Genomic DNA, 27,019 nt, shown 5'->3' on the forward strand with positions numbered 1-27,019 from the left:
AACCGTTAAGTACAGAAATAAAATGAATTATTTACCCATCAAAATTTCAATATGCAAATTATTTGTTTTCTTATCTTCGATAACCATTCCCAATTTAGTAATTAAAGAGAAGCTATTCAACACCACCCACTCTATCTCTTGGACTACTCTTTTGTGAACAAAGAGTGGGATTGACCGTCACATTATAATGCTTCCACGAGTGAAAGGGCGACAATGTTGGGTGTGACGATGACGAGTCGAGCGTCATAACCACCTGACCTGGAATAACTGTTTGTTTCTCTGATGACGAGTCGAGCGTCATAACCACCTGACCTGGAATAACTGTTTGTTTTTGAATTTAAAAGATCAATTGATAAGTTCACGTTTATCATTGTATTAAATTTGAGCCAAAATTTCTTCAGAACTAAAACGATATGTTGTTCCTAAATAGTCATTAATGAAAAATTAAAATACATCTACCTGACTTTTATAAGTTAGTTGTACAGATTTTGTTTATTATGACGTATTACAACCGTGACAGTACGTGACGTGTGAAAGATAACCAATAAAAGACTACAACCAATAAAATACGTGATTTTTAACAGCTATCGTATTAATGATTACATTATGTAACAAAATTTTTACTTTTTCTTGTTCCTGGAGAGAAAATGTTATTTCCCAATTTCTTATGCCTAAAGTAAATGGAAAAGACCTATTTTTCTCTTCAAACTTTGCTTTTGTGACCTGGGTAATGAAATTTTCAAATTAACCAATTTTTCAAAATATTCTGGGTAGATTCAGTGCTGAGTAGCTGAAAGAGAATTTTCTCGAACTTACAAGGATTTTCAAGAACTTTCTAGAATGTTGTAAAACTTACGAGAATTTTCAAGAACCTTTTAGAAATTTTTAGAACTTTCCATAGTAATATATATACTAGAGCTCACCACTTCAGTTTCGTTCTAGCTGCCTAAGTGAACACATAGACCTATCTGATTTTATCAGAGATGGCATCAAAAAGCTGCAAGCATTCTTCAGATGCATTCTGCTATGTATATGGCCAATGTATCAAGACAAAGGCGAAAAAGTACTCTGTAACAGCATCTGCTAAAATGTGTGAACCCTACAAGGCATATTTCAGCATGCCTGTCGGGGATCAAAACAAACCCTGGGCACCTTATTTTACCTGTGAGTACTACAAAAAAATGCTCTACAAGGTAAGACGGACAATTTTTGCTTGCTTGAATGGTAAGATTTTACATTATACAAATTTTAGACCTTTTAAAATTCGATGCACCTCAAAGAGGAATACAACAGCGTCAAGACCTTGATAGAAGCCTTGAAGTATGATGAGTATGGCTGGGATGTTATCGGAGACTTCAAAATGGTGGTATTCCTGATGGGTCTCCAAGGAGGCTTTAGCAGATTTTCCTGTTATCTTTGCCTCTGGGACAGCAGGGACACCGCAGCACACTACAACAGGAAACACTGGCCACAATGGACCGAGTTCTCTGTGGGGAGGCACAATGTCAAGTGTGAGCCACTAGTGGACCTCCAGAAGGTGTTGTTCCCATCATGCCACATAAAACTGGGTCTTATGAAACAATCTGTCACAGCTCTTGATAAGGAGTCTGCAGCCTTCATGTACCTTCGAGACTTCTTCCCTAAGCTGTCTGAGGCAAAGGTCAAAGATGGTGTCTTCGTTGGTTCACAAATAAAGAAGATCCTGGAGTGCACAGAATTATCCAAGAAGCTTAGTAGGAAGGGGCAAAAAACTCGAGGCAGCTTTGTCGCAGTGGTTCGGGGCTTCTTGGACAACTACAAGGCCGAAAATTATGTAGAACTGGTTGAGGCTCTGGTAAAGAACTACGGCAAAATGGGCTGCAGGATGTCCCTGAAAGTCCATATTCTTGGCGCTTATCTTGATAAATTAAAGGAGAACATGGAACATACTCAGAGGAGCATCTGCGCTAGCCGTCCCTCTATTTTAAATGATAAACTAGAATGAAGATAGATACTCAGCACCATCTTTTTACCAACTTTTGGCCTGTTCTTTACCTACTAAAAGTCGGATTTAACGTCACGTTATAACGTCCCCAAGGCTGAAATGGCGAGCATATTAGGTGTGACGGGGATTCGAATCCACAACTCTCGGATTACGAGTCGATTGCCTTAACCACCCAGCCATGCTGGGCCTTCTAAAATGTGGACTCTTACTTATCTTGACATTTACCACGCCATCTTCAGGTGTAAAGTTGTAAGATATAAATGTCTTATTTATTTAGAGTAAAATATTTCTTGTTTTTTTAAATACTTTGAACAAGCTACATAAAATATACAGCGATTGAAAGACGAATTAATCCGACTTCTACAGACAGAAGAGTTAAGAACGTCGCTAACGTTATTTGTTTGTAATTAATCAGAAAGCTACATACTAGGCTGTCTTTGCTCTGCTCACCTTTGGTATCGAAACTCGGATTCTAGCGTTGTAAGTCCAAAGCCATGTCGCTAAGTCACCAGGAGGGGAAGAGAATTAGCGTGATAATAAAGGATGAAGATATTATTTTAAAACAGTTACAACAAAATTAAAAGGGAACGTGAAATGCTGTTATATATTCCAGGTGTAACTTCTAGTTTATTCAGGGTGTTCAAAAAAACAACAAATATTTTACTCTATATTTAAACCGATTAAATAGAGACAAAAGTCTGACGAATATCTGCGAGAATGTGGAGGGCCCTCCTCTGAGATCTATGCAAAAATGTAAACCTACAGTCACGTGATATAGCTTGGGAAAATAAATAAATATGACACTTTTATTGATAAGCAGAGAACAATAGTCATCTGCAATCTCTAACTTTGTTAACCTGAAGATGACCTAGGAAGGTCGAAACGTTGTTCTCTGCTTATCAATAAAAGTGGTAATACCTATACCAGCTGCTCTGAGATACATTTTTATTTCAAGTGGGTTTCTCGTCTTGCTAGTCCACACCTGAAGATGGCGCGATAAATGACTGTTTGTTTTTTAATTTCACGCAAAGCTACTTGAGGGCTATCTGCGCTAGCCGTCCCTAATTTAGTACTGTAAGACTAGAGGTGAGGCAGCTAGTCACCATCACCCACCGCCATATCTTGGGCTACTCTTTTACCAACGAATAGTGGGATTGACTGTCACATTATAACGTCTCCACGGTTGAAAGGGCAAGCATGTTTGGTGTGACGGGGATTCGAATCTGCCACCCTCAGTTTGCGAGTCGAACGCCTTAACAACCTGGCCATGCCTGGCCTATGCTAAATGTCAAGACGTAGAATCCACATTTTACAAATGTTTTTTATCGTGTATCGATTTTAACGTTATACGTTGTTTACTTATTATTTTAACAGCAGTTATTATTGGTTATTATTATTCTAAAACACTAACCCGTGAATACACTAGTCACTGTAGATTCGTATTATTAAAATACGTATTATTAAAATTTAAAGAAATTACGGTTGCAGGGTATTTGTCAAAAATCTGCTCATCCAATAAATTAATAAAGAACTGTTTTGGTCATAATGTTGTGTCTTACAAATCTAGTATTAATTTTATAGTACATAACAATGTAATAGTACTATAATATAAGTAGATGCTTGCTTCATGGGCCTGGCATGGCCAAGCGCGTAAGGCGTGCGACTCGTAATCCGAGGGTCGCGGGTTCGTGCCCGCGTCGTGCCAAACATGCCCGCCCTCCCAGCCGTGGGGGCGTCATAATGTGACGGTCAATCCCACTATTCGTTGGTAAACGAGTAGCCCAAGAGTTGGCGGTGGGTGGTGATGACTAGCTGCCTTCCCTCTAGTCTTACACTGCTAAATTAGGAACGGCTAGCACAGATAGCCCTTGAGTAGCTTTGTGCGAAATTCAAAAAACAAACAAACAAACAATCTTGCTTCAATTACTATAATAGTATAGTAATTGCCACATTCTCATTACGTGTTATAATATTCGAATTGGTAACCACGAGCAACATAAAAAAGCCACCTTATCCGCCATTAAATTGTACAATCAGAAGTTGGTAAATGTTTTGTTTGTTTGTCTCTTTGTTTTGGAATTTCGCACAAAGCTACTCGAGGGCTATCTGTGCTAGCCGTCCCTAATTTAGTAGTGTAAGACTAGAAGGAAGGCAGGCAGTCATCACCACTCACCGCCAACTCTGGGGCTACTCTTTTACCAACGAATAGTGGGATTGACCGTAACTTTATATCGCCCCCACGGCTGAAAGGGCGAGCATGTTTGGTGCGACGGGGATGCGAACCCGCGACCCTCGGATTACGAGTCGCACGCCTTAACGCGCTTGGCCATGCCGGGCCAGGTTAGCACGAGCACAGGGCTATTAAAGGAACGTCTTTCTTTCACGTGCAATTTGTAGACTTCGCCCACGTTCATTTGATATTTATCGTCTACTGATGTTGACCTTCCACGTGAATGCGCTACCAACAGCATTCACGTCAGTTCAGAATTCATGCCACTGAACTGTTAATGTCTATTGTTAGTGTATTTTGTTTTTAATCTAAACTAATTTTATCAGTTTGTCACGTTATATGACTTTCCAAAACCGAGAAAACATATTTTCCATCGTTGTTTTAATGAATATGACATATTTTCTGTTTGTTTGTTTTTTAATTTCGCGCAAAACTACAAGAGGGCTATCTGCGCTAGCCGTACCTAATTTAACAGTGTAAGACAAGAGGGAAGGCAGCTAGTCAACATCATCCACAGCCAACTCAAGGGCTACTCTTTTACCAACGAATAGTGGGATTGACTGTTACATTGTAACGCCAACACGGCTGAAAGGGCGAGCATGTTTGGTGTGACATGGATTTGAATTTGCGACCCTCATATTAAGAGTCGAGCTCCCTCGCCATCTGGACATGCCGGGCCTACAGGCCCGTCTAACATATTTTTATCAACTTCCTTTTTTGTTTGGTTAACTACGTGTATACGTATAAATTTACTGTTTAGTTAACGTTTGTGTATATGTACACTTTAGGTTTTCAGGTGTAGCAAACCATTGGTTTCATCATATGTGAAATAGACACGTTTGTTACCTCAATCAAATATTTTTAAGCCTCAATGTTGCAAGTTGTCTAGATATAATCACGTGCACAAAACAGGACTAGGGTTATAAAAATTAAAAACAATATTTACACAGTCAATTTATTTCAGCTATGAGTACCTTGTTACTGAAGTATATACCCCAACTGTTGAGTACCTTGTTACTGAAGTATATACCCCAACTGTTGAGTACCTTGTTACTGAAGTATATACCCCAACTGTTGAGTACCTTGTTACTGAAGTATATACTTCAACCGTTGAGTACCTTGTTACTGAAGTATATACTTCAACTGTTGAGTACCTTGTTACTGAAGTATATACCCCAACTGTTGAGTACCTTGTTACTGAAGTATATACCCCAACTGTTGAGTACCTTGTTACTGAAGTATATACTTCAACTGTTGAGTACCTTGTTACTGAAGTATATACCCCAACTGTTGAGTACCTTGTTACTGAAGTATATACCCCAACTGTTGAGTACCTTGTTACTGAAGTATATACCCCAACTGTTGAGTACCTTGTTACTGAAGTATATACCCCAACTGTTGAGTACCTTGTTACTGAAGTATATACCCCAACTGTTGAGTACCCTGTATACTTTAATTGTTGAGTACCTTGTTACTGAAGTATATACCCCAACTGTTGAGTACCTTGTTACTGAAGTATATACCCCAACTGTTGAGTACCTTGTTACTGAAGTGTATACTTTAATTGTTGAGTACCTTGTTACAGAAGTATATACTTCAACTGTTGAGTACCTTGTTACTGAAGTATATACCCCAACTGTTGAGTACCTTGTTACTGAAGTATATATTTCAGTTATTGAGAAACTATTCTCAGTGTTGTGTTTGTTATAAAACAGAACCGAAGACGTTTGTACAAAATTAAGTTTGTATGTATAAATATATATATATATATATAATAACTAGAGACCATAAAATCAAAAGACATCTGGCGGTAACATATTTTTCGTAAAAGTATTACTTTTCTGGTCGTGTTTTTTATGAATATTTAATAAAACAAAAAGAACAATAAACTAAGTACAACTATACTGTTGTTCTTCAGTCAGTTACAAACGATCTGAAACCATTTAATAGTGTAATCCAGGTAATCAACACCAGCGTCACAGTTTGTTATACCTTACCCCTACAATAAGACAACATAACGATACTGGTTATTTATTAGAAGGAACTGAGAAGCGCCACCTAACGCTGTGGAAATAGTCTGGTGATCTAATTACATAGAGATTTGATAATAAGAATGGTGGTTAGTAAGGCTTAACCAGTTAATTGTTTGTTTGTTTGTTTTTGAATTTCGCACAAAGCTACTCGAGGGCTATCTACGCTAGCCGTCCCTAATTTAGCAGTGTAAGACTAGAGGGAAGTCAGCTAGTCATCACCACCCACCGCCAACTCTTTTACCAACGAATAGTGGGATTGACCGTAACATTATAACACCCGGACGGCTGAAAGGGCGAGCATGTTTGGCGCGACGGGAATGCGAACCCGTGACCCTCAGATTACGAGCCGTACGCCTTAACATGCTTGACCATGCCGGGCTTGACCAATTAATATAAACTTAAAACACTAACGTTGTCAACTAAACACAACAACGATTAAACAACTTTGCTATAAACTGTTGCTCCCCCCTTTTTGCACGCCATGAAACCGTTTTATGTTCAGTTATTTCAACAAGGAAAATATCACTTAAATTATTTTTCTGTCCAATGAATATTCTATATAGAAACGCTGTCAAATAATATGATAAACTAAGTGTCGAAATAAAATTTAAAAAAATCAAGACTGTGAAATTCAGAACTCGTCTGTGTTGATTTAGTTTATAAAACTACAGAACTCATCCGTGTTGATTTAGTTTATAAAACTACAGAATTCATCTGTGTTGATTTAGTTTATAAAACCAAATAACTCGTTTGTGTTGATTTAGTTTATAAAACTACAGAACTCATCTGTGTTGATTTAGTTTATAAAACCAAAGAACTCGTTTGTGTTGATTTAGTTTATAAAACTACAGAACTCATCTGTGTTGATTTAGTTTATAAAACTACAGAAGTCATCCGTGTTGATTTAGTTTATAAAACTACAGAACTCATCTGTGTTGATTTAGTTTATAAAACCAAATAACTCGTTTGTGTTGATTTAGTTTATAAAACTACAGAACTCATCTGTGTTGATTTAGTTTATAAAACTACAGAACTCATCTGTGTTGATTTAGTTTATAAAACCAACTAACTCGTTTGTGTTGATTTAGTTTATAAAACTACAGAACTCATCTGTGTTGATTTAGTTTATAAAGATACAGAACTTATCTGTGTTGATTTAGTTTATAAAACTACAGAACTCATCTGTGTTGATTTAGTTTATAAAATTACAGAACTCGTCTGTGTTGATTTAGTTTATAAAACTACAGAACTCGTCTGTGTTGATTTAGTTTATAAAACTACAGAACTCGTCTGTGTTGATTTAGTTTATAAAATTACAGAACTCATCTGTGTTGATTTAGTTTATAAAACCAAATAACTCGTTTGTGTTGATTTAGTTTATAAAACCAAAGAACTCGTTTGTGTTGATTTAGTTTATAAAACTACAGAACTCATCTGTGTTAATTTAGTTTATAAAACTACAGAACTCATCTGTGTTGATTTAGTTTATAAAACCAAATAACTTGTTTGTGTTGATTTAGTTTATAAAACCAAATAACTCGTCTGTGTTGATTTAGTTTATAAAATTACAGAACTCGTCTGTGTTGATTTAGTTTATAAAACCAAAGAACTCGTTTGTGTTGATTTAGTTTATAAAACTACAGAACTCATCTGTGTTGATTTAGTTTATAAAACCAAATAACTCGTTTGTGTTGATTTAGTTTATAAAACTACAGAACTCATCTGTGTTGATTTAGTTTATAAAACTACAGAACTCATCTGTGTTGATTTAGTTTATAAAACCAACTAACTCGTTTGTGTTGATTTAGTTTATAAAACTACAGAACTCATCTGTGTTGATTTAGTTTATAAAGATACAGAACTTATCTGTGTTGATTTAGTTTATAAAACTACAGAACTCATCTGTGTTGATTTAGTTTATAAAATTACAGAACTCGTCTGTGTTGATTTAGTTTATAAAACTACAGAACTCATCTGTGTTGATTTAGTTTATAAAACCAAATAACTCGTTTGTGTTGATTTAGTTTATAAAACTACAGAACTCATCTGTGTTGATTTAGTTTATAAAACTACAGAACTCATCTGTGTTGATTTAGTTTATAAAACCAAATAACTCGTTTGTGTTGATTTAGTTTATAAAACCAAAGAACTCGTTTGTGTTGATTTAGTTTATAAAACTACAGAACTCATCTGTGTTGATTTAGTTTATAAAACTACAGAACTCATCTGTGTTGATTTAGTTTATAAAACCAAATAACTTGTTTGTGTTGATTTAGTTTATAAAACCAAAGAACTCGTCTGTGTTGATTTAGTTTATAAAATTACAGAACTCGTCTGTGTTGATTTAGTTTATAAAACTACAGAACTCGTCTGTGTTGATTTAGTTTATAAAGATACAGAACTTATCTGTGTTGATTTAGTTTATAAAACTACAGAACTCATCTGTGTTGATTTAGTTTATAAAATTACAGAACTCGTTTGTGTTGATTTAGTTTATAAAACTACAGAACTCGTCTGTGTTGATTTAGTTTATAAAACTACAGAACTCGTCTGTGTTGATTTAGTTTATAAAACTACAGAACTCATCTGTGTTGATTTAGTTTATAAAACCAAAGAACTCGTTTGTGTTGATTTAGTTTATAAAACTACAGAACTCATCTGTGTTGATTTAGTTTATAAAACCAAAGAACTCGTTTGTGTTGATTTAGTTTATAAAACTACAGAACTCATCTGTGTTAATTTAGTTTATAAAACTACAGAAGTCGTCTGTGTCGATTTAGTTTATAAAACTACAGAAGTCGTCTGTGTCGATTTAGTTTATAAAACTACAGAACTCGTCTGTGTTGATTTAGTTTATAAAATTACAGAACTCGTTTGTGTTGATTTAGTTTATAAAACTACAGAACTCATCTGTGTTGATTTAGTTTATAAAACCAAATAACTCGTTTGTGTTGATTTAGTTTATAAAACTACAGAACTCATCTGTGTTGATTTAGTTTATAAAACCAAAGAACTCGTTTGTGTTGATTTAGTTTATAAAACTACAGAACTCATCTGTGTTAATTTAGTTTATAAAACTACAGAAGTCGTCTGTGTCGATTTAGTTTATAAAACTACAGAACTCGTCTGTGTTGATTTAGTTTATAAAATTACAGAACTCGTCTGTGTTGATTTAGTTTATAAAACTACAGAACTCGTTTGTGTTGATTTAGTTTATAAAACTACAGAACTCGTCTGTGTTGATTTAGTTTATAAAATTACAGAACTCGTCTGTGTTGATTTAGTTTATAAAACTACAGAACTAGGCTGTGTTGATTTAGTTTATAAAACTACAGAGCTCATCTGGGTTGATTTAGTTTATAAAACTACAGAACTCGTCTGTGTTGATTTAGTTTATAAAATTACAGAACTCGTCTGTGTTGATTTAGTTTATAAAACTACAGAACTCGTCTGTGTTGATTTAGTTTATAAAACTACAGAGCTCATCTGGGTTGATTTAGGTTATAAAACTACAGAACTCATTCGTGTTGACTTAGTTTATAAAAGTACAGAACTCATCTGTGTCGATTTAGTTTATAAAACTACAGAACTCGTCTGTGTTGATTTAGTTTATAAAATTACAGAACTCGTTTGTGTTGATTTAGTTTATAAAACTACAGAACTCATCTGTGTTGATTTAGTTTATAAAACCAAATAACTCGTTTGTGTTGATTTAGTTTATAAAACCAAATAACTCGTTTGTGTCGATTTAGTTTATAAAACTACAGAACTAGGCTGTGTTGATTTAGTTTATAAAACTACAGAGCTCATCTGGGTTGATTTAGTTTATAAAACTACAGAACTCGTCTGTGTTGATTTAGTTTATAAAATTACAGAACTCGTCTGTGTTGATTTAGTTCATAAAACTACAGAACTCGTCTGTGTTGATTTAGTTTATAAAACTACAGAGCTCATCTGGGTTGATTTAGGTTATAAAACCACAGAACTCATTCGTGTTGACTTAGTTTATAAAAGTACAGAACTCATCTGTGTCGATTTAGTTTATAAAACTACAGAACTCATCTGTGTCGATTTAGTTTATAAAACAATCAAATAATTACATTTGCGTCTTACGTTTGGTTAGTGCTAATTGTACTAAAATCTCTTTGAAGTACTTTTTTTATAGTTGCTTTTCCTAGAAACAAATCCGCGAGTTTTCACCGTAATGATCACTTTGATGAGATAAACTAAACCACGAGGTTTATCTTGCATTACAGGGTGACGAATCAGTTGCTAAAGTGATGCTTTGTAACAGCTATCTGTTGGTCAGTTCGTCTAAATTAAGTGTTTATGACAACATCAGTTTATCTTTATCTCAATGTGTACCAGAACAGTTAAACAGTGTTGCACAAAACTAATCACTAAATTTGTTGTATGTCCATTGACGAGTTGTTAAGATAAGATGAAAACGTTCCATTTTTCTTTGTGTATAGGGTTATAAATTCATCAATTACGTTAGTAGCTCAACGTGCAATTAAACTTACATGAGACAGCGTTATTTTTATATATACGTATTAGTGAGGGTACAGAGGTAATAAATCAGGAATTTCATATAAACTATTATTTAAGCGATTAACCTCTTGCTTATAATTATTTAAAAAAAGGGCCGCCGAACAAAGTTAATATCTTGTAACTCACTAACACTAATACCAAAACAAGTTTATCGTATCTGAAAGATACATTATGTTTGTGTTAGCAATGCTCATTGTACGTGTCATTACATTTTTACTCACACGTATGGAATGACCCACATTCTACGTAGTAATGGAGATGTGGAGATTCAGATATCTGTTTGTTTGTTTGTTTTTTCCTATTAATTGAAGCGAGTTCACCTGCGTATGTGTTACATGCATTGTGAAAAGTGGAAATGTTTGTTAGAAAATAATAGTTTACTATAATTTGTCGGTTAAGTCATTCTATTTGCAATCTGCCAGTCGCGAGTTCACAACCCTTCATCGAATACACTTATCCTTTCCACATCGTGGGCGTCATAATGTGACGGTCAGTTTTAGTTGCTCTTTGGTAATAGAGTAGCCCAAAAATTGGTGATGGATGATGTCAACTAGCTGCCTTCATTGTAACCTATCACTGTTAGATTAGGGACGGCTAGCACAAATAGTTTTCGAGTAGCTTTAAGTTCAAACTGACCAAGACGATTTATAAAGCACAAAACACAAACACACATTCTTAAATGATTAATAACCAGTGTCAGGTAGTACACTGTGATATTAACTATGTTAAGTGTTAGGTAGTACACTGTAATATTAACTATATTAAGTGTTAGGTAGTACACTGTAATATTAACTATATTAAGTGTCAGGTAGTACACTGTAATATTAACTATATTAAGTGTCAGGTAGTACACTGTAATATTAACTATATTAAGTGTCAGGTAGTACACTGTAATATTAACTATATTAAGTGTTAGGTAGTACATTATAATTCTAACTATACCCAATGTTAGGTAGTACATTATAATACTAACTATACCCAATGTTAGGTAGTACATTATAATACTAGCTATACCCAATGTTAGGTAGTACATTATAATACTAGCTATACCCAATGTTAGGTAGTACATTATAATTCTAACTATACCGAAAGTTAGGTAGTACATTATAATACTAGCTATACCCAATGTTAGGTAGTACATTATAATACTAGGTATACCCAATGTAAGGTAGTACATTATAATACTAACTATACCCAATGTTAGGTAGTACATTATAATACTAACTATACCCAATGTTAGGTAGTACATTATAATACTAACTATACCCAATGTTAGGTAGTACATTATAATACTAGCTATACCCAATGTTAGGTAGTACATTATAATTCTAACTATACCCAATGTTAGGTAGTACATTATAATACTAACTATACCCAATGTTAGGTAGTACATTATAATACTAGGTATACCCAATGTAAGGTAGTACATTATAATACTAACTATACCCAATGTTAGGTAGTACATTATAATTCTAACTATACCCAATATTAGGTAGTACATTATAACTCTAACTATACCCAATGTTAGGTAGTACATTATAATTCTAACTATACCCAATGTTAGGTAGTACATTATAACTCTAACTATACCCAATGTTAGGTAGTACATTATAATACTAGGTATACCCAATGTAAGGTAGTACATTATAATACTAACTATACCCAATGTTAGGTAGTACATTATAATTCTAACTATACCCAATGTTAGGTAGTACATTATAATACTAACTATACCCAATATTAGGTAGTACATTATAATACTAGGTATACCCAATGTAAGGTAGTACATTATAATACTAACTATACCCAATATTAGGTAGTACATTATAATACTAGGTATACCCAATGTAAGGTAGTACATTATAATACTAACTATACCCAATGTTAGGTAGTACATTATAATTCTAACTATACCCAATGTTAGGTAGTGCATTATAATTCTAACTATACCCAATGTTAGGTAGTACATTATAATACTAACTATACCCAATGTTAGGTAGTGCATTATAATTCTAACTATACCCAATGTTAGGTAGTACATTATAATACTAACTATACCCAATATTAGGTAGTACATTATAATACTAGGTATACCCAATGTAAGGTAGTACATTATAATACTAACTATACCCAATATTAGGTAGTACATTATAATACTAGGTATACCCAATGTAAGGTAGTACATTATAATACTAACTATACCCAATGTTAGGTAGTACATTATAATTCTAACGATATCCAATGTTAGGTAGTACATTATAATTCTAACTATACCCAATGTTAGGTAGTGCATTATAATTCTAACTATACCCAATGTTAGGTAGTACATTATAATACTAACTATACCCAATGTTAGGTAGTACATTATAATACTAACTATACCCAATGTTAGGTAGTACATTATAATACTAACTATACCCAATGTTAGGTAGTACATTATAATACTAACTATACCCAATGTTAGGTAGTACATTATAATACTAACTATACCCAATGTTAGGTAGTACATTATAATACTAACTATACCCAATGTTAGGTAGTACATTATAATACTAACTATACCCAATGTTAGGTAGTACATTATAATTCTAACTATACCCAATGTTAGGTAGTACATTATAATTCTAACTATACCCAATGTTAGGTAGTACATTATAATTCTAACTATACCCAATGTTAGGTAGTACATTATAATTCTAACTATACCCAATGTTAGGTAGTACATTATAATACTAACTATACCCAATGTTAGGTAGTACATTATAATTCTAACTATACCCAATGTTAGGTAGTACATTATAATACTAACTATACCCAATGTTAGGTAGTACATTATAATTCTAACTATACCCAATGTTAGGTAGTACATTATAACTCTAACTATACCCAATGTTAGGTAGTACATTATAATACTAACTATACCCAATGTTAGGTAGTACATTATAATTCTAACTATACCCAATGTTAGGTAGTACATTATAATACTAACTATACCCAATGTTAGGTAGTACATTTATAATACTAACTATACCCAATGTTAGGTAGTACATTATAATACTAACTATACCCAATGTTAGGTAGTACATTATAATTCTAACTATACCCAATGTTAGGTAGTACATTATAATTCTAACTATACCCAATGTTAGGTAGTACATTATAATACTAACTATACCCAATGTTAGGTAGTACATTATAATACTAACTATACCCAATGTTAGGTAGTACATTATAATACTAACTATACCCAATGTTAGGTAGTACATTATAATACTAACTATACCCAATGTTAGGTAGTACATTATAATTCTAACTATACCCAATGTTAGGTAGTACATTATAATTCTAACTATACCCAATGTTAGGTAGTACATTATAATACTAACTATACCCAATGTTAGGTAGTACATTATAATACTAACTATACCCAATGTTAGGTAGTACATTATAATTCTAACTATACCCAATGTTAGGTAGTACATTATAATACTAACTATACCCAATGTTAGGTAGTACATTATAATACTAACTATACCCAATGTTAGGTAGTACATTATAATACTAACTATACCCAATGTTAGGTAGTACATTATAATTCTAACTATACCCAATGTTAGGTAGTACATTATAATACTAACTATACCCAATATTAGGTAGTACATTATAATACTAACATATTGTACTAACTATACCCAATGTTACATAGTACATTATAATACTAGCTATACCCAATGTTAGGTAGTACATTATAATTCTATCTATACCCAATGTTAGGTAGTACATTATAATTCTAACTATACCCAGTATTAGGTAGTACATTATAATATTAACGTTAAAAGATAAACGAAACAATTTGTCTCTATTTGGTTATTATAAGCTATAAAAAGAACCATTTGACTAGCACGTGACAGAGGAAAGTTATAATACCTAAATTCGTTGAAGCAAATAGATAATTTCACCTGATTAAGAATTGCTATTGGTATTTGTAATTGTTTTTAAATGTAACGAGATACACGGATGAGATAGCTTTGATAATGTACTGTCTATTTTTTACATGACTGGAGATAATGGTAACTGAAAAGTTTGATACAATATCAGTGAGTCATTCAAGTTACCCCAAATATAAGTATATAATACAATTATATGTTCTGTGAAGCAACGAGTGAATTCAAAGGAGAAGATGACGTAATATTTTAACCACACTACATCTGTTATATACAGCATCGATAGGACCTTTCGCAGAATACCAGGGCTTTCTCTGTGTGTGTGTGTGTGTCTATTTATATATATTAGTATGTTATAGCCTATGAGCAAGCTAAAACAAAAATAAATTAAAAATAATAAACAAAAAACGCTGCACTAATTAATAATATGGCAAAGTACAAGCTATAATACGGGATATAAAATGTACCCTAGGGTTTGGAAGTTTCTGCACAAGTACGACCCACATAGCGGTGGGAATACACTGTCTATCAGTTATAGCCTCCATTCGCCAGTCACACATAAAGAAATAAAATAGAAGAGTAACAATAGATGTAGAATTAGAAACTAGGAGAGCGAGATGTGGGTGCTCAAGCTGACAACGTCCCCATCTATATCATCCCTCACTTCCCGCAGACAGTTGTGGAAAGGAAACTGCTCTCCAAAGTAAATAAAGAAAAAAATTAATTGCAAAATGAAGAGAAGAAAATTTAGTTAATTATTTGTGGGTAAGTAGGTTAAAAACTTATCTCTCTTGAAGTGAACATTCGTACCTCTATTATAGTAGAAAGGCACTAATTAGTAGCTCAGTAAACGAATTATACTAGTGTGAAGAGTCCCATCCAGTTATCTATATGAACTAGTATAGCACCCAAACACCACTGAACTGTGATGGTGTTTGTCAGGCTACCCAAGAGAATTGTAGTTATTTTCACTGTTAGTTAAACCATTTACTAATCTGTTTTATATGATACAATTTAATAAAACATTACATTCTTTATTTTAACAGTGATTATTTATGTTATTGGAAATAACTTTACTATTTCTCACAAAAAAAAATGGCGAACCAGAAACATGGCTTCTTCTTTCTGGAGCGGATGGATATAAGATACATTTTTAGTGTATGTGCACATAATATGGTCAGGTGGATTAAGGCGTGCGACTCGTAACCTGAGGGTCGCGGGTTCGAATTCCCGTTGCATCAAAACCTGCTCGCCCTTTCAGCCGTGGGGGCGTTATAATGTGACGGTCAATACCACTATTCGTTGGTAAAATAGTAGTCCAAGAGTTGGCGGTGGGTGGTTATGACTAGCTGCCTACCCTCTAGTCTTATACTGCTAAATTAGGAACGGCTAGCGCAGATAGCCCTCGTGTAGCGTTGCGCGAAATTAAAAACGAACAAACAATCTGGGACGACTAGTGCTGATAAACCTTGTATAACCTTGTGCGAAATTCAAAAACAAACAAAAACAAGTCATGCTATTCATTAGGTGTCTTCGTTGCAGTCTGTCACTGCTAAACGAGGAAAGGCTAGCATGGTAGCATTGTACGAAGTTCAAAACAATGTACCAATACAAAACTTTTCCTCAGATCATTTCCGGAATATTGCAGTAGAGACCACAGGATGTAGAATGCGTTGACTACCAATGATTGCAAATGGAATGGAAGATATAGGAAATAAACGTAATTCACAAAAGAATGAAATCTGGGCTAAAGAATGACGTAATTTCAACCATAATCCAGTGATTGTGGTGCTATCTGGGGCGTTTGGGGAAGTTTCGCTGTTTGTAGTATAGATATGATCCATGTATGTTGATATTATCATGTGAATACGTCTACATATTAAACGGCCTCTATATCTCTTACTAAGTAAATAAAATTAGTTAAAAAGATACAAACAATCAATATAGAGGTCGCTTTTATTTTTGTTAAACAAGGCACATTATTTTTCTGTATTTTACTTCATCAGAAATACATAATAAATCAGTGCCTCGTGTACCAATTGATTAATTACGCATTTTTTAAAAATATATCGAGTACACACGCGAAATCTAGGTGAAACGAATAGTTCTGGTTTCTGCTACCATGTATTCATCACTCTTACAAATAATATTTTTTAAAATATATATAAATATAAAAAGATTTTTCAGTTTCAGTATTTGTATTACTTTTTTTTACTAAATTAAAGACCGATTTCTCAGATAACCCTCGTGTAGATTTACGCGAAATTCAAACAAAACTTAATAATACATAATCTCACCTAATTAAATTTGTATGCAGTTATTCTAGACGACTTTATCCCGTTTTTCAGTTGCTTAGTATCGTAGGTTTATTCATACAAGTTGTTTCTCTGTTTGTATTTAAGGATTAGAGAAAACAATGCTAAAACATATCTTTTTTGAAACAAATGTTTCAGCTTATTACCCGTTCCTACCAGAGCGGGCTCGGCATGGCCAGGTGGGTTAAGACGTTCGACTCGTAATCCGAGGGTCACGGGTTCGAATCCCCGTCGCACCAAACATGCTCGCCTTTTCAGCCGTGTGGTCATTATAATATTACTGTCAATCCAATTATTCGTTGGTAAAAAAGTAGCTCAAGAGTTGGCGGTGGGTGGTGATGACAAGCTGCCTTCCCTCTAGTCTTACACTGCTAAATCAGGGACGGCTAGCGCAGATAGCCCTCGAGTAGCGTTGCGCGAAATTCAAAAACAAACCCATCAGAGCCAATGGTACGTTTACGGGTTTAAAAGGCTAAAATTCGGGATTCCACTTCCCGTGGTGTGTTTGTGTGTTTTCTTATAGCAAAGCCACATCGGATTATCTGGTGAGCCCACCGATGGAAATCGAACCCCTGATTTTAGTGTTGTAAATCCGTAGACTTACCTCTGTAGTACGTAGTGTGTGTTTTCTTTAGCAAAGTCACATCGAGCTATCTGCTGTGTCAACCGAGAGGAATCGAATACCTAATTTTAGCAGTGTAAATCCAAAGACTTACTGCTGTCCCAGGAAGAGTACCCTATGATGGGCAGAGTACACATAGCCCCTAGTATAACTTTATGCTACAAAAATAACAACAAGAACTTACTATCAATTACAATTGTAATTTAATAGTAATAACTAATAAAGTTGCTGATGGGTTGTATAAAACTTAAAACAGAAAACAAGAAACGATTATAAACGTACAAAACTAAATCAGTAGTTTATTACGTTAACAAAAGTATTGCGTTTTGTTTCCTATATTCATTATCTGCTTTTACTTTTTTTGTAAAATTACACATGTGTAATTACGAATTAATATTAAATATCTTGTCATTAGTATTACCATACATTCATATTAACAAGTTTTCCGGTTTTCTTTAATGTCACGAGTATTTTTTTTCATTTTCTCTGTAAAATTTTGTGTATTACTTTTATACAAATATAATATTAAGATGACGAAATGTTATGTGTTTATTTTATTTTACTTTCTTATACAAGTAATTATCTTTGTGATAAGCACAATAACAAGAAAGGCGAGTATCACTTGAAGTACCATAGCACCCGTCCCTTTCCATCCGCTGAACCAGTTCAGTGGATTTATTAAGGCCAGTAAAAGGTCTAATCCTTCAGCATCCCAGGGATGATAATCTTCTTCCAATACGTCTACGTCTCCGTATGTTCCGTCCTGTCTAATTACTCCCTCTAGTGGTTCTTTCTTACAACCAATATATTTGCATAATGGGGTTTTGACAGACACCGCCCGGAGGCAAAGTTTTGTGTGATTGGCACAGAAGCCAATAGATTTGTAGACTATTAGATTTTGAGGTTCTTTATATTTACTGTCAATTGAGAAATAAGACTTCTTGCGATGTTCATGCATCACCCAGCCAAGTACGGTGCCTGAAATTGAACATTCAAATATATAAAATCATAGAACTAAGATATGCAAATACAGAAAATCACAGAAAATGAAAACATTTAATTACGTAAAATCATAGAACCAAAGTATTTAAATACAGAAAATCATAGAACTAAAGCATTCAAATAGAGAAAATCATAGAACCAAAGCATTCAAACACAGAAAGTAAAAAAAGGAAATATTTCAAATATAAAGAAGCACAGAACTAAAACATTCAAATACAACAAATCGTAAAACTCAGTGATGTCGAGAAAACCCACTTGTTGAGAAATATATATACACAAACGGCTCGTTTGGGTTGAGAAAACATTTCACGAAGAAGAACGAACAACGTTTGGACCTTCCTCTGTCATCGTCAGGTTCACAAATTATAGTTCTAAAACAATGTACACTAATATGTTTTTTATAAACAAATGTGGCATGCTTAGCCACCAAAAATAAAAACAACAACAAATATATCACTCTTACCAGAGACATAAGTCATTTCGAAGTTTAATGTATCTTAAGACTGTTTACAGTTTTTCAATGCTTTTTGCGGTTTCTATGGACATTTTTGCGTTAACTTACTCCTTGTTGATGGATCCTCACCAGATCTGGTATGAAGATATGTTGGATCAGTGCGGTGATACCTGCAGAGTTGCAGTTTCGCATTTTGTGTTTGGTAGTATTTATTGACTTTTATTTTTTACAATTCCACATAAGAGAAGAAACTTTCAGGTCCAAAGATAACCTTTCATCATTAATCGTGAATTTACATGACTTCGGTCCAGGGGCACGGGTACCCCAATTAGTTATTGATAATGTGGAAGTACTAGAAGGAAAAATAAGCATAATTTCGTCTTTAATAATAAGGATAATTTAATTTGAGTCGTGACGTTTCATAGTTTACAGCTGTGGGTGCGTTATAAGAGGAACAGTCAATACCAGTGCTAGACTATTTGGTCAGAATCATAGTGGTTTCTGACCTCGTAATTTAGTTCCTTAAGGTGTCGTTAAGGTAAATAAACAAACTTAAGACCTAAATTAAACAAGAAATACATATAATGCATTTGTTCTATATTGTTTATATTTTACTGATCATTATCATATATTAAAGTTGGAACAACGTGGTCTGGAGGTTAAGACACCCAACTTGCAAGCTGCGGTCGCGGGATAGACACCTGGCGCCAAACATGTTCTATCTTTCAGTCGTGGGAACATTACACTATGACGACCAATCCCACTATTTATTGATAAGGAGTGTTCCATGAGTTGACGGTGAGCACTGGTGATTGGTTGATTTTCTTCTGGTCGACAGTTGAAAATTAGGAATGGCGGCGGTAGATAGTCTCAACATTTTTGCCATAAACAAACTATACTTAGAACCTTTGATGTAAAGTAACCTGATATTATACTTAGGATTTAATATAATAAAATTAAAAATTAACTTTTTAGTTAATGAATACAATCTTGTTTTAAAAATTGACGAGAAATCACTTAATTTCACAAATTGAAAACACTGAAAAAAAAAAACTTAAATTAATTCGAATGCACTGAATCATCAGTTGGATACTTTCGCTTCTAAAGATATTTTCGGCCACAATTCTAATAATATCTCACGAACTTCGAACGCACTTAGAGGATTTAGGTTAGCCCTAAATCCTAATTTCCTAATTTTTAACTAAAGATGAAAGAAAATGTTAAGGCGACTCACCAGATATTCCTTTAAGACTGATATTTAGAAACTCATTGGAATATTTGTCTAAAATGATTTCAGCGTTAAAATCGTGGAGAACTGACGGCTGATAGTGGAAGATTACGTCAGCTACTTCGCGAAGGTAAAAATTGAAGTTAATGCGATGTACATTAGAAAGGATCTCCTCTACGCGTTGTTCGACCATGTTGTACGTCACCTTCTTCACATTGTGTTTGTACAGATCCCGCACTGAAGCTGACACAAGCTCTGGCTCGTCCGTGACAATCGAATGTTGAAAGAAAATCTTGTTTGTTCTGCAGTGATAAACTTTCACAGTAGTTTTGGACAGCACCGCACTTCGTGCTGGAGGGTAAAATTTATTGGTATATTTAAGCCACCCCAATTTTGTTAAGTCATATGTTCCTGGTTCGTTCAAACGGACGTGCGTGGTTTGATAAACATCTCCCGCCGAATTGACAAAGTACATGCCCTGTTGGAGGTGATTTTCCTGCTTTACGCTTGTTAGTTCTATTTCAAAGGTTTCTGAGGAAAACCTTCCTTCAGTGCTGTACGTTTCGAGGTAATCAGGCTGTCCCATGGGTTCACTATGTCCATTCAGGGCTACTTTCATTATCCGTATTTTGGTTCTCGGTGCTCCAAGCTGCAAAGCTGTGTAGTTTCCTTTTACCAAGTTCGGCATCATCCACACCTTGCAACAAACGTCGGCTTCTGATTTTAAAAAATGGAGCAAACACCCCTTCGAAGCAGATACGGTGTAAAACTGGTAACAAACAGCCGACGAGTCTTGGTTGTGACACATGTGATTTCCGTATTCTGGAGCACATTTGTCATTTCCCCCAGGACAGTCACAGTAACAAGAAAGTTTCACACTTGCTTGACTGAAATAATAGAGATTTTGTACTGGATATTCATTCCACACTGCTTCTAAGCGAATAGCATAAACAATCCTTTTTCGATGTCCTCCATCAAAAAAACGGCCTTCTTCTGACTCTTCTCTGATAATCACGCTGATACACAACGTTTGTCCTAGGGTCAGTGGTATCCTAGCAACAGTACCTTCTAATGTCAAGCCTTTTTGATCCCTCGATTCGAAGGTTACACGAGTCACAATTGGGAGAGTTTCGTCACAACGAAATTCTGCCACGTAACCTTGAGCAAAAACTACCAAAGCTGTATAAATCACCAGCTGTGACTCTTTCGGCGCCATTTTGTTTGGTAATAAGTGAAAAATTCGGATGCGAATAATGGTGTTTTCTTTTAAATGAAGGTAAAAGACAGGAGGTGCTTTCTACATGATTTGTGAGTGCTGTGGAAAAAGTAAAAAGAAACTTAAATTCGGTTATTTACGCATTCACGGTAATTCAAAATTATATACACACATAAACACGTTTGAAAGTCTGATATAAGAAAGGCATCGAAGTATAACCTACAACCTAGGTTTCCAAGGCTATATATCTGGCTTCTCTGAATAGGTTGAAAAACAAACGAAAGAAGTATATCTACATAACATAAAACTACTGGCGGTTTTGAACGTTTTGGAAAACTGAAGATAAATACGGTCATGATACGAAAATTTGTTTGTAACTTTAACCAGTGTAATGTTTGCAGAACTTCACGATATAAAAATATTTTAAAAAGAAAAAAACATCTTGGAATGTAAGTTACGTTATTAAAAAAAGCTATGATGACGCGGTGGTTTATATCAGTACATGCACGTGCAGGTATTTCATTACGCACCTGCGAGCATATACCGAAATACGAACTTTTTTTTCGCTTTTCTTCTCTGTAGGTATTTGGGTATGTTGGATACCCAGAAGGGTCAGGTGCAAAAGACCTCTTCCTCCATCCCTTACTTTCATTTCAGCTACTACTATGTTGTAGTTGTAGAGCTTTAGGGCATGGCCAGGTGGTTAAGACACTCGACTCGTAATCCGAGGGTCGCGGGTTCAAATCCCCGTCACACCAAAAATGCTCGCTCTTTCAGTGAAATACGAACCTGCACGCGCATCTATCCAAATTCGAACCTGCGATAATTGGACCCAGAATCAAACCTGCACGCGCATATACCTAGAAACGTACCTGCGGAGTGCATACCCAAAATCTAACCTGCTTCGCGCATTAACCCAAATACCCTTCTGTGTGCACATGTGTCAATATACGCAACTGCGCACTCATGTACGTAAATTTGATTCTGCGTGCGCTGGTACCAGTATAAGCAGTTACGCGCACGTGTTCCAACATACGCTTTTGCGCACGCATATACTAATGTATGCACCTGAACGCATGCAACCCGAATCGAACCTAAGCGCATACATCTGTATTCTCATCCGAGCGCATATGTACCAATATACGCACATGCGCACGATGGTACCGAAATACAAGTACGATCCTGCTCGCACGTGTGTGCGCATACATAAACAAAAATCCATTTTTGCTTCCGTAGCTTGTACGTAATGCTAAGTGTTTATTTTAAAGATAATTTTAACAATACTTCAGAATAGTATCTTTTTGAATGTCTCTCAAAAAGTTAATCTTTAAAAAAAATAGTAAACATTTTCTCCTGTGTTACTGTCGAACAAACAAAATAATTTATCATGTTTTTTTAACAATTTATTGTTTGATAAACAAATAAAGAAAAAATTTCTCCAAAAGAACAAAAGAACAAACCTTAGTTTTACCCATTTTTACAAAGAAATGAACAAGAGTGCGTTTTGTTTGTTCGATTCCTCATTTGCTTGCGTAGGAATAAACAAAGTAATTTATCCAACTTTTCACACTTGCTTATAAAAGAACGAAAAATGAGTCCTCTCAGTTTTCACACTTGTTTATAAAAGAACGAACAAGAGGAATCCTCTCAATTTTCACACTTGTTTATAAAAGAACGAACAAGAGGGGTCCTCTCAGTTTTCACACTTGTTTATAAAAGAACGAACAAGAGGAGTCCTCTCAGTTTTCACACTTGTTTTTAAAGGAACAAACAAAATGAGTCCATTCAGTTTTCACACCTGTTTATAAAAGAACGAACAAGGGGAGTCCTCTCAGTTTTCACACTTGTTTATAAAAGAACGAACAAGAAGAGTCCTCTCAGTTTTCACACTTGTTTATAAAAGAACGAACAAGAGGAGTCCTCTCAGTTTTCACACTTGTTTATAAAAGAACGAACAAGAAGAGTCCTCTCAGTTTTCACACTTGTTTATAAAAGAACGAACAAAATGAGTCCATCACACTTGTTTTCAGTTTTCACACCTGTTTATAAAAGAACGAACAAGGGAGTCCTCTCAGTTTTCACACTTGTTTATAAAAGAACGAACAAGAAGAGTCCTCTCAGTTTTCACACTTGTTTTTAAAGGAACAAACAAAATGAGTCCATTCAGTTTTCACACCTGTTTATAAAAGAACGAACAAGAAGAGTCCTCTCAGTTTTCACACTTGTTTTTAAAGGAACAAACAAAATGAGTCCATTCAGTTTTCACACCTGTTTATAAAAGAACGAACAAGAAGAGTCCTCTCAGTTTTCACACTTGTTTATAAAAGAACGAACAAGAGGAGTCCTCTCAGTTTTCACACTTGTTTTTAAAGGAACAAACAAAATGAGTCCATTCAGTTTTCACACCTGTTTATAAAAGAACGAACAAGAAGAGTCCTCTCAGTTTTCACACTTGTTTTTAAAGGAACAAACAAAATGAGTCCATTCAGTTTTCACACCTGTTTATAAAAGAACGAACAAGGAAAGTCCTCTCAGTTTTCACACTTGTTTATAAAAGAACGAACAAGAGGGGTCCTCTCAGTTTTCACACCTGTTTATAAAAGAACGAACAAGGGGAGTCCTCTCAGTTTTCACACTTGTTTATAAAAGAACGAACAAGAGGAGTCCTCTCAGTTTTCACACTTGTTTTTAAAGGAACAAACAAAATGAGTCCATTCAGTTTTCACACCTGTTTATAAAAGAACGAACAAGGGGAGTCCTCTCAGTTTTCACACTTGTTTATAAAAGAACGAACAAGAGGGGTCCTCTCAGTTTTCACACTTGTTTATAAAAGAACGAACAAGAGGAGTCCTCTCAGTTTTCACACTTGTTTTTAAAGGAACAAACAAAATGAGTCCATTCAGTTTTCACACCTGTTTATAAAAGAACGAACAAGGGGAGTCCTCTCAGTTTTCACACTTGTTTATAAAAGAACGAACAAAAAGAGTCCTCTCAGTTTTCACACTTGTTTATAAAAGAACGAACAAGAGGAGTCCTCTCAGTTTTCACACTTGTTTATAAAAGAACGAACAAGAAGAGTCCTCTCAGTTTTCACACTTGTTTTTAAAGGAACAAACAAAATGAGTCCATTCAGTTTTCACACCTGTTTATAAAAGAACGAACAAGGGGAGTCCTCTCAGTTTTCACACTTGTTTATAAAAGAACGAACAAGAAGAGTCCTCTCAGTTTTCACACTTGTTTTTAAAGGAACAAACAAAATGAGTCCATTCAGTTTTCACACCTGTTTATAAAAGAACGAACAAGAAGAGTCCTCTCAGTTTTCACACTTGTTTTTAAAGGAACAAACAAAATGAGTCCATTCAGTTTTCACACCTGTTTATAAAAGAACGAACAAGAAGAGTCCTCTCAGTTTTCACACTTGTTTATAAAAGAACGAACAAGAGGAGTCCTCTCAGTTTTCACACTTGTTTTAAAGGAACAAACAAAATGAGTCCATTCAGTTTTCACACCTGTTTATAAAGAACGAACAAGAAGAGTCCTCTCAGTTTTCACACTTGTTTTTAAAGGAACAAACAAAATGAGTCCATTCAGTTTTCACACCTGTTTATAAAAGAACGAACAAGGGAGTCCTCTCAGTTTTCACACTTGTTTATAAAAGAACGAACAAGAGGGGTCCTCTCAGTTTTCACACCTGTTTATAAAAGAACGAACAAGGGGAGTCCTCTCAGTTTTCACACTTGTTTATAAAAGAACGAACAAGAGGAGTCCTCTCAGTTTTCACACTTGTTTTTAAAGGAACAAACAAAATGAGTCCATTCAGTTTTCACACCTGTTTATAAAAGAACGAACAAGGGGAGTCCTCTCAGTTTTCACACTTGTTTATAAAAGAACGAACAAGAGGGGTCCTCTCAGTTTTCACACTTGTTTATAAAAGAACGAACAAGAAGAGTCCTCTCAGTTTTCACACTTGTTTATAAAAGAACGAACAAGAGGAGTCCTTTCAGTTTTCACACTTGTTTTTAAAGGAACAAACAAAATGAGTCCATTCAGTTTTCACACCTGTTTATAAAAGAACGAACAAGGGGAGTCCTCTCAGTTTTCACACCTGTTTATAAAAGAACGAACAAGGGGAGTCCTCTCAGTTTTCATACTTGTTTATAAAAGAACGAACAAGAGGGGTCCTCTCAGTTTTCACACTTGTTTATAAAAGAACGAATAAGAAGAGTCCTCTCAGTTTTCACACTTGTTTATAAAAGAACGAACAAGAGGAGTCCTCTCAGTTTTCACACTTGATAGTTCATGTTTGATGAGCAAGAAGGACTCTGTTCTGAAGGATATTATACACTGGTGTTCTTTCTCCAGTAGAGGTGAAACCAAAGTTAATAGATAACAGTAGGTCTTATTAATTAATTACTTTAAGTAGTTAATATATAAAAATCAACTTTATGTAATAAATTATGTTTATTAACTTGTTTGCCATTGTTCGGTTCTCTGATGATGGCATATTTAGACTGACTCAGTAACTTGTTTCACACTGTTCAGATCTCTAATAAAGGTGTTTGGAGACCGACTCTGTGTTATTCATTACCGATTTTAGGAACAATAGGTATTGAGATTTTAATGCTTGATGGTAAATGTTTTCTTGCAATAAAAGAAGAAAACAGATTTTTATCTATGGTTGTGTTATTCTATTTACCACATCATGACAGTAAAATGGAAGCCAGGCTTACCTTTACATTGTATGCAAATTCTTCGCCGCTCAACTTACTCCTCTGTATTTTATGTTTGAACACAAACGCTCTACGAACATAGAGTTCGTTTTAATTGTGATGTCCTCAAAACATAATCGCTGTTCAGGTTTGTGGTATTGAACGTTTTATATCATTGATAACATAATCTTCAGACAAAGTACACATTTCATGACGTCAGTGATGATAATTACAAATGACATACACGTGTCTAACACTTCTGCGTGGATTATTATACGAGTTTCAAGTCCACCGACAGACGTGGAAGAAAGTATATTTGTAACTCAGGTATATTCGCAGTGAAAAATTATTTTTTGTTATCTGTCCTTCAAATTACTTCTGTGAACAAACTGTAGTGTTTTTTATTAAAATGAATCTGCCAATGCCACGTCTTATGATTCGCCGTGCAAGTACGTATATTAAAAAACAATGCACTAAACATACGACCAACTTTTTCTACATGTGATCGTGAAATTGACGTAAGTCACTGACCCAACAGAAGATAGCTATGTTTTCGTTGTTATATTATGGAAGTACATGTTTATGAAACTATAACTTTTTTTGGATGAATTGGTTTGGTTTGAATTTCGCGTAAAGCTACACGAAGGCTATCTGCGCTAACCGTCCCTAACTCAGCACCGTAAGACTAAAGAGAAGACAGCTAGTCATCACCATTCACCGCCAACTCTTGG

General features: G+C 34.7%; 1 protein-coding gene across 1 annotated transcript; it reads right to left on the bottom strand.

Moving 5' to 3' along the window:
- Window positions 1-17,993: 17,993 nt before the first annotated feature.
- On the bottom strand, window positions 17,994-26,428 carry LOC143224854 (cell fusion protein aff-1-like). Its single transcript, XM_076453222.1, has 3 exons — window positions 26,310-26,428; window positions 20,370-21,678; window positions 17,994-18,657 (listed from the first exon to the last, which is right to left on the bottom strand). The coding sequence occupies exons 2-3, from the start codon at window positions 21,577-21,579 to the stop codon at window positions 18,239-18,241; spliced, it is 1,629 nt and encodes a 542-aa protein (XP_076309337.1). The 5' UTR covers window positions 21,580-21,678; window positions 26,310-26,428; the 3' UTR covers window positions 17,994-18,238.
- Between the last annotated feature and the right edge of the window lie 591 nt (window positions 26,429-27,019).

Source organism: Tachypleus tridentatus, chromosome 9, assembly GCF_004210375.1.
Source record: "Tachypleus tridentatus isolate NWPU-2018 chromosome 9, ASM421037v1, whole genome shotgun sequence".
Taxonomy (NCBI): domain Eukaryota; kingdom Metazoa; phylum Arthropoda; class Merostomata; order Xiphosura; family Limulidae; genus Tachypleus; species Tachypleus tridentatus.